The sequence below is a fragment of the Lissotriton vulgaris genome, chromosome 6 (genome assembly GCF_964263255.1).
Source record: "Lissotriton vulgaris chromosome 6, aLisVul1.2, whole genome shotgun sequence".
NCBI lineage: Eukaryota > Metazoa > Chordata > Amphibia > Caudata > Salamandridae > Lissotriton > Lissotriton vulgaris.
The window spans coordinates 1,781,786,841-1,781,802,762 of NC_141694.1; the positions used below are offsets into that span (position 1 = coordinate 1,781,786,841).

General features: G+C 44.4%; 1 protein-coding gene across 1 annotated transcript in view; it reads right to left on the bottom strand.

The window, feature by feature from the left end:
* The window catches only part of LOC147709475 (serotriflin-like), a 260,350-nt gene that overhangs the window by 187,473 nt on the left and 56,955 nt on the right, over positions 1-15,922 (bottom strand). Inside the window, exon 3 of the mRNA XM_086925499.1 lies at positions 1,661-1,751. Within this exon, the coding sequence (XP_086781625.1) occupies positions 1,661-1,751 (91 nt within the window). The remainder of the gene's footprint in view (positions 1-1,660; positions 1,752-15,922) is intronic.

A 15,922-nucleotide genomic window follows, 5' to 3' on the forward strand; every position in this document is an offset into this window, starting at 1 on the left:
CTCTCCTTTCCCTTTTTTGAATGCCATTTAGTGTGTGCTTGTGCAGGGGTTTTTTCAGTGTTTATATGTTTACACTGGTGAGGGCTATTTCCCATTCGGTGTTTTTTTTTTAGGTATTATGGGTTTAAACCTAAAACCAGGCAGCCTATGGATGATGTACTGGTGAATTTTAGTACAGCATAGGCACCCCGGTGAGGCACCAGAGGTTTGATGGGATGCAGTGTTATTGTGTAAATTATATGCAAGCTGGAGTAGTTGCATAGAATGGTGTGCAGTGCTCAATAAAGGGTGTTTAGTTACCTAGCCTTTCTTCACTCTGCCAGGATCAAAAGTCTGGGTGTTTGAAATTTTGTGTGTCTTGAGGGTGGCACGATGGGCTAAATGCAGGAAAGTGAGACATGGGTTTTTTCCTCCACTGAGTTAAGTTGGTTGGGGTGGCCCAGGCATGCGCTGCAACAGCTTGCTGAAGAAGCTGCAGCACCGAGTAGAGGGGGGGTGTCTCTCCTCCTCCATGTGTAAGTCAATCAACCTATTGGCGGCATGCGAGTTATGTGGCAAGAGATAACCTCACGTTTATTCAGGCTAGGGGCACATTTACTGAACAAAGGGGGTTTGGCTTTATTAGGTACGGTCTGCTGCATGCCAAGTCCACAGGGTGTTTGGGCAGAGGATAGGGACCTCCTGTCCCATGCTCTCCACACCACTGGATTCAAGCAAGCCGGGCTGAAGACGGCTGAAATGCTGGAAACCGGTCCTCGGAAGCTTGTTTCCGGTCCAGGGAAGGCATGGCTTGGCGGTTCGGGCTGGACTGTTCCCATGAGGCACAGGGTCAGACTGATTTGCATATGGCCATGTCTGAACTGGGGTGGTGTGGAGTGCAAAAAAACAATGGATTTATGCCCAGATCTCTGTACTGGGGTGAATGTATGACATTGTTCTGCATTCTGTCCATCAACTGTGGTTTTTGCATTTGTCACCCCGATTGGGATGGGTATGCTTAGACGTGGGTCCCATGCTCTCCACACCACTGGATTCAAGCAAGCCGTGCTGAAGACGACTGGAATGCCAGAAAACGGTCCTCGGAAGCTTGTTTCCGGTCCAGGAAATGCATGGCTGGGCGGTACGGGCTGGACTGTTCCCATGAAGCACAGGGTCAGACTGATTTGCATATGGCCATGTCTGAACTGGGGTGGTGTGGAGTGCAAAAAAACGATGGATTTAGACCCAGATCTCTGTACTGGGGTGAATGAATGACACTGTTCTACATTCTGTCCATCAACTGTGGTTTTTACATATAGACCAGTAGTTTAGAGGCAATGAAAATTACCACTTAACAAAAAGATAAAGTCGTCGGTCTCCGATTTCAAGCAAAAAAGACTTCAGGCCCACAAAGTAATCTGAGAGATAAGGCCTAATAGTGTGCAAGATTTCACGAAGCACAAAATACCAGTCTAGCCCCGGGCCGTCTGAGAACAATCCACATTGGAACATGTTCAGCAATATGTTTTCCTTCTTTTCCACTTCTCTTCAGCTCTAAAACATGTTGACAGTAATTTTGCAAAGTTCTTGAAGCAGCTACTCAGGCATGCAGAGGTCAGTGAAAATGTTAAATGCAATTAAAATAGGAATATGCTGTATGATGTCATCATGTTGGACTTACTGCTAATTGTCCTTTCTTCGTCAGAACTGTGTTCGAAAATGCATTTTGCAGCAACCTTTTTAGCATTCGCTGCGGCTTCGTTGCTCCACTCCTGCAGTAAAAGATAAAACATATTTTTTTTCATTTGTCTGTAAACGTGGATATTTCTTTCCACATTACATTTTTTGCAGTCGGAGTATTGAAACTAAATTCCACATATTGTTTTAATCCAGCAGTCAAAAAAAGGATTACTTGGGAATCTTAAACCCAGCTTATAATGGTACTGATGGATTTTTGAAAGTTGGTTCCATGTATCCAAAGCAGAAGAAAGAATGCGCGTGTACAGATATATGCAGAGATCTTTAGTCTGTTACAATTGTATTTAATAGAAGTACAAATGTTCCCTCCGAATACAGGCAGACCTCATGTCAGTCAATCATACACCACACAAGTTAAGCGACGAGATACCCAAAGCCGAGATCTGGGACATATCACAGACACAGAAAAGGGACCACAAACTGACTGCCCAAATAGGAGCGTAAGAAATACAGTTATGAATGATGCCTACAATGCCGAGTATACACCTTATCATAACATACAGGCATTGCATACATGTATTTAGAAAACCTTTACTTCAATTGTATTTTATGTACTGCCTATTATAAAATCAGTCAACATTGCATTTTGTAAGCAGCATATCTGGTGCAAATGTGTGCACTTCCTCCGAAAACACTGATCAAAAGTGTAAAAGGTGCTGCCATCTTAACATCACATAATGTACATTTTAAACCTAAAATAACCATAATTACTTCAATTTGGACCCTACTTTTAGTCACTCTCAAAATAACAAGTTTGATTCTATGACAATCTAAACTATGTTGCAGCTCACATAGGAGTTGATGTTGTTCATTTTGATATATTATTACCTAACATAGGAGTAAGGTGATTTTAGAAACAATGCGTTTGAAGGTGGAAATTAATAATGTTTTGGCTAAAATCAGCACTAAGGAACAAACTGAGACAAGCAAGTTCAAACTCAGCTCTGACTACCAGTCTATCTGCATTCATTAAATAATGTGTTTATAATACTCCTGTGAAGGCATTTAAACCTGGATTGGCATACTTTAAAGTAAAGAAGCAGGAAGTGCTCACTGGTTATTAGCGGGACTCACCACGCAGTAGCTCTGTCCCATAAGGACAAGTTGATTAGGGTTCAAAGAAATTGTAGCGTGGACATGGATTTCCAAGATTCTCTGATGGTTTAGGTAGTAGGTTTCATACAGCGAGCACAACTAAAATGTGCAAACTCAAACGAAGAAGCAACCCGCAAGACATGATAGGAAGATTACTTAATAACACAGATCAAAACATATGCAACAAGTTGAAGACATTGATCAACTTATCATTTCTTATAACAGAAACATACAAAAAGTGTGCTAGTTAGTCTGATAGAGTGTGCCTGATAGATAGGACCCTTTCTGGGGCGTTGCTGCTTTTTAGCACCATGGGATATTTTACCCTGGGATCCCTCCAGTTATGGGGTGAACCTAGTTCAACACAAGGTCCATCATGAGATGCTGCAAGATGCCGATATGGAGTGATCTGCTCTACAGATGTCCTGATGGCATGGACACACCTAGATGCTATTACAGAACGGAAAGGTAAGATGGCAACTCACACGGGTTATCATCAGAACCACCAACACTCTAAGTGTGACCCTACACGGTCCCCTACCTTTGCCTGCCTTTATTGATGCCCCATATGAGCCTTTTTACAGGTGGGGCCGGAGTGGTAATGGCCTCAGAGAGGGAGTCATGGCAGCCCATTCATTGTGCATTACTATAAGAAGTAATATTGGTGGACAGGGTATGTGCACAATGATCCATCCACCCTGTAGTGCTTCTACAGCCAGGAGAATACCCTTGTGATGCCACTGTTGACGGAGATTAGTCACATCAGGGGCTTGTGAGATCCCCTGGGTTGCTTCCTTCTGTGAGTGCATACATGTATTACACAATATACACTATTCTGAAATGTCTGAGTGGATCTAATGTCTAAATGTTTGCTCCTTGTGGGAGGTTGGCACACACCCGCACGTGCATGATATCAAACGATCTTGCCAATCATTAAGCAGGAGTCTGTTCTTGGTCGGGTGGAAAGATAAAGTTCCTGGACTGTAGATTTCAAAGGTGAGTAATTAAATTGATCTGTTTATGTTCTTTCTGCTCAGGGACGCCAGGGAACACCTCATAAGGCAGAAAGCACACCACGTTCTCGCCACAGAGATTACAGAGCCATCCAGTCCTGTTCTCTGCATTCACAGAACTACTGGTCACATCTACATCTGAAAGAGCAACGCCCTAGTCCAGGAGCTTATTTCAAAGACGGGGATTCAGAGAGTGAAAAGGGCTAAAGTGAATGAGCGTCTGTGCAAGAGTAGAATGACTCTTAGACTTCTGGAGAAGCCCGTCTTAAGGAGTTAATCAGGAGAAATACTTTCAATGACAGAAGGTTGGGAGGCGGCAGTAACATTTCCTATAATTCACAAGAAGTCCCAGAGGCTCAATCAATAACTAGAGTAAGTCCAAACCATCCACCTCCTAGCTACCCAGTTAAGGGTCAGTCATTGGATGCTGGGGCTGAGCTGCCAAACACTCCTTCCATGTCTAAGCCACGTGTTAAAACATTCAACCAACATCTGTGATTTATGAAAATTGACTCTACATGCGGCACAATGCAAGCTTTCAGCCCATTCATCTATGGAAGCCGCAGAGCTACTGATAGTAGGCCGTGCACTATACAAATAGAAATAAAATTAGGGAAAAGTGAAATTAGAATCACCAGAACTCCTAGTGGCTTTTGAGAGGTGCCTATGAATTGTTGATGATGTCACATATTAAATTAGTAACTTTTACTTGGTAGTTGATTAGCAGAGAACTTTCTTCTTCTCTAATGGTCAGGAGGACGTGAGGCCAACCCAAGCCTTCTATAGGTAAGTGCACCAGGGCATCTGCTGGAAAAGAGGTCCCTGCACCCTGTCTTCGGGTTGGCCCGTGATGGGGAACCATCTACTGCACATCTGCCTGTGGGATGCCAGTGGTCGAAAGCGTGTCCCGAAAAGTGCTAGAGGGCAGGTCCCTGTGCATCTGCTTTTTGGTTGTAGTTGGAACGGGCATGAGAAACGCTGCTTTCACATCTAAATGTTACAAATTGACCCCACCCCACCTGTAAGCTTCTTTCTGCACTTTTGAAGGCTCGCCCCTGTCTGAAGGCAGATCTCTGCATATTTGCTTCCCGCACACTGACCCCTGCATTGGAGTAGGCCCCTGCACATCTACCTCCTGCAGGGTGACCCCTGAATGAAAGCGGGTCCCTGTGCTTCTGCCCCCTGTAAACTACCCTCTGCATTACAGTAGACCTCTGTACATCTGCCTCCTGTAAACTAGCCACTGAATTACAGCAGGTCCCTGTACCTCTGCCTCCTGTAAACTAGCCGCTAAATTATAGCAGGTCCCGGCGCATTTGCCTCCTGTAAACTAGCGGCTGAATTACAGCAGGTCCCCTGACATCTGCCTCCTGTAAACTAGCCCCTGAAATACAGAAGGTCCCTGTATATTTGCCTCCTGTAGACTAGCCGCTGAATTACAGCAGGTCCCTGCACATCTGCCTCCTGTAAACTAGCCCCTGAATAACAGCAGGTCCCTGCACATCTGCCTCCTGTAAACTAGCCCCTGAATTACAGCAGGTCCCTGTACATCTGCCTCCTGTTAACTAGCCCCTGAATTCGAGCAGGACCCTGCATGTCTGCCTCCTGCAGGCTAGCTCCTGAATGGGAGAAGGCTCTGTACATCCGCCTCTAGGATGGTTCCTGCGGGAAAGCACATCTCCTTCCCACAGTCTGTCAAACTTCAGCTCATCCCTCTAGCTGGTGCTGGTCCTGCTTGCTCAGAAAAGGGGAGAATGGAATTTACAGTGATGGTGTACACAGAACCTCCAGATTCCCACGTGATGTGTAGCTATACCAGTCCAGGTTTTGTTTAGATTTTTGCATTTGTTCAGAGTTTATCCAAAACTGAATTTAGGACTAAAACAACCAGAATGCTCGAAAAAAAGCCAGCACTGGAAGAGCCACTCACTAATGGCATTCGGAAAGTTGCAAGGTATAAATTCACACAATGCATTATCCTGGGGCTGAAAGGATAATCGTGGACTCTGTGCCCTAAGTCAGCTGTATCATTCATATATTACCATTGTGTCAGTATCATATATTCTCTTTTTAACACCACAGGCATACAAGCATCATTATATACAAATGTCACATTCTATGTGTGAGTAGTTATTAACATTCATAAAGGAGTCGCAGGAGAGTGTCTCCCTGTATCCAACACATATTTCACTGGGTGTTTGAGTAGTGGCTCAAAGTATTTAGCAATGGGACGCATAGCCTGTCTGCTGTATTACAAGTGCCATAGGACATAAGATTTTAATGGGAAATGAGGATGCCGCAATAAGGAACAGATAAAACATTTTCACATTCTTTGTTATGTAGCCACTGACTTAGATAGGGGGCTCGCAGCAAGTCATTGCTCAAGCGCCGTGAGGGGAACGGCTGTCATACGTGCTCTCCTTTTCCTGCCGTGAGGGAAACGGCCTGAAGGCGAGCACGCTGGTCACACAAACGGGCCGAACTACAACTCCCAACAGCCCCGGTTCTAGCGCAGTGGGAGCAACATCACCAACGCGCCCGGCGGCGCATTAAGAGAAGAGCGCGCCGAGCGTTCTGTGGGGGCTCGCAGCAGGTCATTGCTCAAGCGCCGTGAGGGGAACGGCTGTCATACCTGCTCTCCTTTTCCTGCCGTGAGGGAAACGGCCTGAAGGCGAGCACGCTGGTTACACAAACAGGCTTAACTACAACTCCCAGCGGGCCCGGTTCTGGCTCAGCGGGAGCAACGTCACCAACACGCCCGGCGGCGCATTAAGAGAAGAGCGCGCCGAGCGTTCTGTGGGGGCTCGCAGCAGGTCATTGCTCAAGCGCCGTGAGGGGAACGGCTGTCATACCTGCTCTCCTTTTCCTGCCGTGAGGGAAACGGCCTGAAGGCAAGCACGCTGGTTACACAAACGGGCTTAACTACAACTCCCAGCGGGCCCGGTTCTGGCTCAGCGGGAGCAACGTCACCAACACGCCCGGCGGCGCATTAAGAGAAGAGCGCGCCAAGCGTTCTCTGGGGGCTCGCAGCAGGTCATTGCTCAAGTGCCGTCAGGGGAACAGCTGTCATACCTGCTCTCCTTTTCCTGCCGTGAGGGAAACGGCCTGAAGGCGAGCACGCTGGTCACACAAACGGGCTTAACTACAACTCCCAGCGGCCCCGGTTCTGGCGCAGCGGGAGCAACGTCACCAACGTGCCCGGCGGCACATTAAGAGAAGAGCGCGCCGAGCGTTCTGTGGGGGCTCGCAGCAGGTCATTGCTCAAGCGCCATGAGGGGAACGGCTGTCATACCTGCTCTCCTTTTATTGCCATGAGGGAAACGGCCTGAAAGCGATCACGCTGGTCACACAAACGGGCCGAACTACAACTCCCAGCGGCCCCGGTTCCGGCGCAGCGGGAGCAACGTCACCAACACGCCCGGCGGCGAATTAAGAGAAGGGCACACCTCCCGCACCGTGGGACACGCGCGGGCGGCGCCCGGGAGAAGCCGGGGACAAGGGCGGGACCATCTGCGACCATAAGAGGCTGGGCTGGGCCACCCCCATTGCGTCTGATCTAGAGGTACCAGTGAACATTTCCTTAAGTAGAGAAATATACGGACACTCACTCGCTAGTGACTGATTGCACTTAGGAACCCATAAAACAACCAGTAACTGTGGATTACAGGACACTGCTTAATTGGGAGAGTTGAGACTTCATCATCTACAATGCTGTAAAGGGGGAGGTTTTATTCACTTACTAATCAGACAAGGTGGGAACATAGAGGCGGCTAACTGTTGATTCAGCTTACATCCCCCTGCTTACTTAAATCGACAATGCCCAACAAAACCAAAACACGCTCTGCCACAAGTAAAACTCATGCTTCTCGCCCCCTTAATTCCTCAGGTGTGGCACCAAACGTGACGTTACAACCTACCGCAATTGACCTGATGCTGCTAATGGTCAATAGGGAGATTGAACGCACTGAGAGAAGTCTATGTACCCCAAACTCACCCTTACAACCTATTGTCCTAAATGTTTCAGAAATGTCTGATAACGGCTCTGTAGAAAATTCTGCTGACATTATCCCTTGTGCACAGGTGGTAAAAGAAGTACCTAAAGGAACAAATAGGAAAACTAAACAACGGGGTAGTAGGAAGGGTAAACTGAAGAAAAACAAACAAAGTGGGGAAACACTTGGGATTAAAAATCGGGGGAGACAGTGATTGAAGAGATTGAAGAGCCAGAAGCAGGCCAGGTATTCCCACCGAGATGGTTGGATGAAGTAATGGGAGATTTCCAAAAACGTATGGAAACTTTTATTATGAACCAACCAATAATCAGCAGGCTAGATAAAGGAATAAATGAACTAACAAAGATAGGAAGATGTACAGGCTCATCTGACTGTAATTTAACAGCAAACCGCCCCTAGCAGGGACCAGGTCAGGGGAACATGTAGTGGGGAGTAACAACTGTGTGAGCAATGAACATTGCACTATAGCACAAGTACATGAAACACCAACGGCCCTAGTGCAGAGACAAAGGGGCAATACCAACTTAGGGGGGAATAAGAATCTGGAAAAGGTCCAACAGAAAACCAATGCCCTGCAAGTACAACCAGAAAATGCAATAACCCATGTTTGTATGGAGAAAGATCAGTCTAGGTATGAGGTGTTAGACATACCCACACACTATGTTCCAACATGCATAAATCTAGCACCTGAAGCATGCCCCTATGCTGTTGTTTTTACTGGGGTCCCTGCACTCTGCGATGGGGAGAGAGAGTCACATGCTGATTTAGAAACCAAAATAATAAAGTGGCTAAACATACATAGGCCTCTGAGGGGTGGAGAACGTGGAGAGATCCTTCTTGTAAGAAGAACAAATTGGGTAGGTAGCAGGAGGAAAGATATTACAGGAGACTGTATAGTGGTAAACTTTAGGAACACTGACCTAGTGAAATACATACTATGTGGTCACAATAAAAATCATACTAGTACCATATGCCCCTTACCACTAGGATATTTTTACCCTAGGAGACGTGCTGTAAATCCTCTGTACTATGCCCATGATAGACCAGGAAATTTAGGAGCAAGACACTTGCCAAGAATGGAAGAGCAGAGAGGGCAGGACCATACACAGTGGGCCAATAGATTTAGCCCACTACAATCCCTCGATGAACTAGACTGACTACCCCAAACACCCCGTGAAAAGGTGGCTGAAATAGTAGGAAATAACCCTAGTGCACAGAGGGGTTCAGAAAGTGACCTAGTAAAGAGGGCAGATACACAACAAATACCCATAGCTAATAAGTATCAGGGAGTGACCTTGGGTAGTGAGGTGGACCCGAAAGCACATACACAGGGCAGAGATATGGGGAAATCATTGAGAGAAGGCTTGAGGATATTGTCTTGGAACATTGCTGGTCTGGCAGGGAAATTTGATAATGATGATTGGAAAAATAATCTTCGCGACTATCATATCCTAGCCTTTCAGGAGACTTGGGCGGTAGATCCGTCCCCCTACCAAATAGAGGGTTATAAGTGTTTTTTCACACCAGCGTTGGAAGGCAGATCTGGTAGAGCCAATGGTGGGCTTGCTTTGTATCTGAATTTAGAGTTAGAAGGCTCATGGTCAGAACCCTCTTGGTCGTCGCATACTCTTCAGGCGGCGGAATTCCAGGGTCAATGGCTAAGGCTACTGATATTCAACATCTATAACTCAGGATCAGGGGAAGGGAATCAATCAGTAACCCAGTAACTAGATAATAGACTCAACTATGAGACTAAACAACGGAAAAGAGGGGGAGAACCAGTAGTTCTGATTATGGGCGATCTAAATTGCCACCTCTGCCCAAAACTACTCCCTGTAAATGCAGATTGGTCATCATGCCCGATAGAGAGTGGGCCGCACTTTGAGCATAACACGGAGGGAAAAACCATCATGAAGCTATTAGACAATTATGCCTTAACCCACACAATAGATTTGGTGGCCCCGGGGATGGATGTCAACCTCACACCAACATTTAAAGGAAGAGGATGCCATTTGATTATAGATTATATGATGATATCTTCATTTGCAAAGGATATGGTTAAGGCGGTGAGACTAGATTGGAACCCCTTTAGTGATCATAATCCGCTGACTATGGAACTAACACACAGTGGCCGCCCTGCTAGAAGTCAACCAGTAACCACTGAGCTGCGACCAACGGACCAGGGGAGGCGTCTCAGATGGGCCAAAATTAATGCTGAGGAGTTTTATGGAACCCTTGTAAAAAAATGCAAAACACAGATCGATGACTGTCTTGACCTCTCAGTAGATTGTGGGGTGCTGGTCTCCGTGTTTGAGTCACTAACCAACCTGGTGGGTGAACTCCTGAAAATAAATGGGCCAAAGAAAGCGGAAACACAGCCACGCTGGTTTGATTCCGAATGTTCTATGGCACTGAGAGCTCTAGAATCATGCCTCAAAACGCAACCCAGGGATAAGCAGAAAGTAGCCTCATGCAGAAATTTATATAAGACAAAGGTCAAGCAGAGGAAGCTTACGCTTCAAGCTGAAGTTTGGGCGGACTTGAGGGAGGCTGGGGAACACAGGGACTTCAATGAATTTTGGAGAATTGTCAACAGACCCTGTTTCCAAGATAGAAATGCCACGTAAGCATGAGCGAATTTTGCGAATCCGCAATCCGCGAATTTTGCGGATTTGCGGATTCGCAATCCGCAAAATCCGCGAATTCCCGCGAATTTGCGGATTTTTTTTTTTTGTGTTCGCCCGTGTTTCTGCCAGTTCGCGAGGGTTTTTCACAATTTCGCAATTTGCGAACTTACCTGTCGGGTCGCAAGTTTTGCGAACTTGTTGTTTCTACGTGTCCAGCCTGTTTGGGAAACTCTTCTTCATCACTGCCACTCTCTGTCACCACTGCCACTCTCTGACTACTCATGCCACCCTCTGGCCCACCCATGCCACCCTCTGTTTCATCACCACACCCTCTGGTTGTCCAGTGTACATTATTTTTTGCGGATTTGCGGATTTTGCGGGAGATTCGCGAATCTCGCGGATTGCGGATTTCCCGAAAATCCGCAAAATCCGCGAGCGGAACGGATTTTCCGCCCATGCCTAATGCCACGGCGATTAGTAACAACATCCTCCCCGAACAATGGCTGGCACACTTTAAAAGTCTTTATAATCATGAAAGTAACACTGTGTCTGAAGGGGGCTGGGATGGAGTTCGGTCCGGTGATGTAGAATTCTCACTTCAAGAAATCACCCAAGCAATTAGAGGTCTAACTCGAAATAAAGCACCAGGGCCTGATGGCACACCACCTGACCTCTATTTAAGCAACATAGACCTTTGGGCCCCTATTATGACCAGGGTATTAAACGCAGCTATCAAATCAGGTCTCCCACGATCTTGGTCTACAGCATTGATTGTTCCTATCTTCTAAAAAGGGAGTAGGGACAATCCTCAATGCTATAGACCAATATCGCTGATAGATGTGTCAGCTAAATTGCTGGGTAGGGCGATTTTAAATCGCCAGATGTCATGGACTGAAGAGCACAACATTGTAGCAGACACCAATACAGTTTTAGATCAGGCAAATCAACAAGTGATCAATGCCTTAATCTCTATTTATTAGCTGCAAAATACACAAGGGTTAGTAAAGGTACGCTTTATATGGGCTTTATGGATTTGGCAGCAGCCTTTGATAATGTAAACAGGAGTAAACTTTGGGAGTTAATGAGTAACCTAGGAATTGACTCCGGACTCATCAACATCCTCAAGGAATTACATGATCCCATATATTTCTGACCTGGTGAAGGTGAGACCCATAATAACATGGCTTAGGATATGGGTTAACCCGGAAGCGGAATTAAGTAGGCAAACAGTCAGCAACTGTTTGCAAAAAGAAAATCATGTTCAAATTCTGTGGCTGAAATATATCAAAGAGACATTAGGATCCATCGATCAGACATCACTCTTTAGTGACCCGACCTCTATAACCACCACATGCAGATACCAAATCAGAAGAGAACTATTAGATAAATTTGAGTTACAAAGATTAAAGTCCGACTCAGTAAAAAAATCAGTTATGGCTCATCGCCTAGTAAGTAATCGAGCAGGTATGGAGCCCTACCTATTTTTAATGCACAACCATCAAGATAGGTTTTTAATATGTCGTTTTAGGCTCAATTTGTTACATCACATTTTAGCTTATCCTGTAGGTTTTACGATGACAATTGAGCAGAAGGGTGCCTGCGGCTGCGACAATAGGTCTCCGCAGGACACCCTTCATTTTGTACTACTTTGTCCTTTTTATCGAACCCCCCGTCGCAGATTCCTTGTTGATATTTTAAAAGAGGCTAAAATCCGCCAAGCCAAGAATGCCCTAATTTTTTTACAAAAGGCTACTGATATGCGTACCTTGTGCTCTATTGTAAATTTCTTGAAAGTAACAGCAAGACTTAGGAAAACTAGAGACTGACTAATGATGCATGAATTGTGATATGTTTTTAATCTTTTTAAACTGTTTTTAAAGTGGATCGGTTCAGAAATGTAATTAATGTATTTTGTATAAATGTATTTTTATGGTGACTTTTGTCATCGAAATAAAGATTTACTGAACTGAACTGATAGGGGACCTCACGTATAAAGCAGGGGCTCTGAGAACTTAGCAGCATGGACAAGAGGAAGACAGACCGTACTAGAGCTGTATCAATCTCAGCACTGCTCAAGTTACTAAAGCAGGATTATGATCGTGGCCAGCAACATCCACACTAGTATCAATGACAGGATCGTGGAATCCTTACAGGGTTAAGGTTGTGCAGGACCTAGGACCAGGCCATGACAGTCAGAACAATGTTACCTAGCATGGTAACCCCAGAAGAAGCACATAAGTATGGGAAAATCTCCGGGTATAAATTAAATGTTAACAAAACTCAAATTATACTTAACTATACTCCGGTTATATGTAACTACAAAACCTGCAAAGAAGCCGTATACTTAGGTATTAAACTTACCGCTAAAGTGGAGAGAATTGTGGAATTAAACTATGGGTTATTCCTTAAGGAAACAGCTGCGAGTTTTTAAAAATGGCACAAGATACCTTTGAGTTTGTTAGGGAAAATAAACCTGATAAAGATGAAAATCTTACCCAAGTTACTTTATCTGTGCAGAGCTATACCGCTTCAACCAAATAAGCTTTTTTTTAGAAAATTAGATGGCATTTGTAGCAGCTTTATCTGGGGGTATAAAAAAGCACGAAGGGCGGTAAAATTTTTGACACTTCCAATCTCTAAAGGAGGTCTTACCTTACCGGATTTTACTCGTTATTTTTTAGCTACTTTTCTTTTACGCACTAGGAGCCTATTGAAAAATACTCCCTCTTTATTTTTTCATCAATACATGTTGGGGGCAGATGCTAATCAATTTCTATTACGGGTGCATGATCCAAACTATTTCAAAAGAGTAAAGTTCAAGACTGCTAAACATGCTATACGAATTTGGGATAAAATTCTGTACATTAGTAATAGTTCATTTTACAATACTGAACTTAGACTATGGAACAATCCGGGTCTTCCTGACATATTCTCGGATGGCTTGGGTAACCGATGGATTAGACAGGATATAAGCACACTGGGAGATCTTTATTGCACTACTGGGTTGAGGGACTTCGAGAATTTAAAAATTACAAACGGGCTTACGGATGACATGCATTTTAAATATAGACAAATAAGAGATTATTTCTGGAATAAACTGAAAATAACGGAAGTTAAACAATCTGATATTATTGAAGGTATTTACTCAGAAAAAACTAAATCATTAATCAGGTTGGGATATCAATGGCTTATTAAGGAGAAGGGCGAAAACACATCTCAAATTGCAGCCAAATGGTCTCGTAGATTAAATCAAAACATAAATTCAACACAAATTGGAAATGCCCTAACTCATTTAAGTGAAATAGTTCACTCGTCTAAGTTGAAAATGCAGCTATATAGGACAATTACGGAATTGTATTACACGCCTCAAAGAATATCCAGATGGGCACATGGTAACTCGATGACAGAGAAATCTAGGTGTGCTAAATGTAACACGGACGCAGCTGGAATTGAACACATGCTATTTTCATGTCCTGTACTCTCCAATTTCTGGAATCGTATATCTTACCATCTTCAATTTAACCAGATAAATTCATCGGATATTACGGTACAAATGGTATTATTAGACATCCAAGACGGGAACTATCCCAATAAGGATCTCTTAACGATCTTGCTAGCATGTGCTAGATTAACAATAGCTAGAGTCTGGATTTCTAAAGAACCACCTAATGTTGCGGATTGGCTAGCTCTGGTTTACGAAATTAGAACTATGGAATTTGCCGTAGCTAAACTTAGGGGTCCTAAAGCTCTTCTGAGAAAAGAAAAGATATGGAAGCACTTTTTTGAAAGCCAAGATGCATGATTTAGTTTAGCCTTGTTTATCTGCTCTAGTAGCTTATTACTGTAATAGTAGAGCTAATGTGAATTATAGGATTATATATTAACTATACGTTGTTATCATTCCTCAAATTTTGTTGCTGTTTATATTAACTTTATTTGCATGTTAAGTATCGAACTGAATTGTAATGAATCATATCATTTCTTGCAATCAATAAAAATGTTTAAAAAAAAAAAAAAAAAAGATATTTTAAAAGAGGCTAAAATCCGCCAAGCCAAGAATGCCCTAATTTTTTTACAAAAGGCTACTGATATGCGTACCTTGTGCTCTATTGTAAATTTCTTGAAAGTAACAGCAAGACTTAGGAAAACTAGAGACTGACTAATGATGCATGAATTGTGATATGTTTTTAATCTTTTTAAACTGTTTTTAAAGTGGATCGGTTCAGAAATGTAATTAATGTATTTTGTATAAATGTATTTTTATGGTGACTTTTGTCATCGAAATAAAGATTTACTGAACTGAACTGATAGGGGACCTCACGTATAAAGCAGGGGCTCTGAGAACTTAGCAGCATGGACAAGGGGAAGACAGACCGTACTAGAGCTGTATCAATCTCAGCACTGCTCAAGTTACTAAAGCAGGATTATGATCGTGGCCAGCAACATCCACACTAGTATCAATGACAGGATCGTGGAATCCTTACAGGGTTAAGGTTGTGCAGGACCTAGGACCAGGCCATGACAGTCAGAACAATGTTACCTAGCATGGTAACCCCAGGTGCATCGGTGCTTTAGCTGTCCTTTGTACTGAACGCAGATGCAAAAATACACAGGGGACACAGTTAAAAACGTTGCTGCTGTTTGCATGGTCTCCCCTCTTGATGCAGCATCGAGTGTGGGAGTCAGTTGCCAGATTGGCGAACAAAAAGCCATCGCAGTGGTAAACTCGGTGAAAAGCTATAGGCTCTTCAGAGGGGTCACAGGGGTAAAAACGTCAGGGAAAGGTGGACTGCAGCTCCCACAGTGCACTGGACCATCTGATTCTCGTCAATCTGTCCGTGGGCATGATGGCTGGTGATTCTTTGATTCCTTGAAGTGTTTTAACCTTCAGTGTGCAGGGCACTAGTGCCATCAGTCCAGTGGAGGCTGAGGGTGCTTTTGCAGGGGTCCCACAAGCAGGGGAAACCAAGTTTGAGCCAAGAACAAAGTTCATTTTCACAGTTCCAAGTTGGTTGCCACAGGGACAAAGTATCCTTCTTTAGTTAGTGTACAGACCGTGCTGCCCAACCTTGAGGTGTGGTCAGCCTTCTAGGTGAGTACACTACTTTACATAGCTAATTTCCAGCCTGTCCCTGAGCAAATGTGCCTATGGAAGGGGGATGGTCGGTTGCTCCACTGGGAGTCAGCCCTGATTCATATCAGAAGTGGTGCAGCCTTTAAAGCTCACCACCTTGATATGCTCTTTCATTAGCCTGCATAGTGTAGTTCCGTAGTTCTTGGGTCCGTGGTTGGTAGATTCTGAACCTGTTCAATAAAGATCGTCGGAAATAAACGATTTTGGAATCAGCGGACCGCAAATCACGAGTGAGGTGTGTACGAGTGTTTTCGTAATAATCGATCAATGAGAACACTACGTATTCAGGGACTTCGTTTGAAC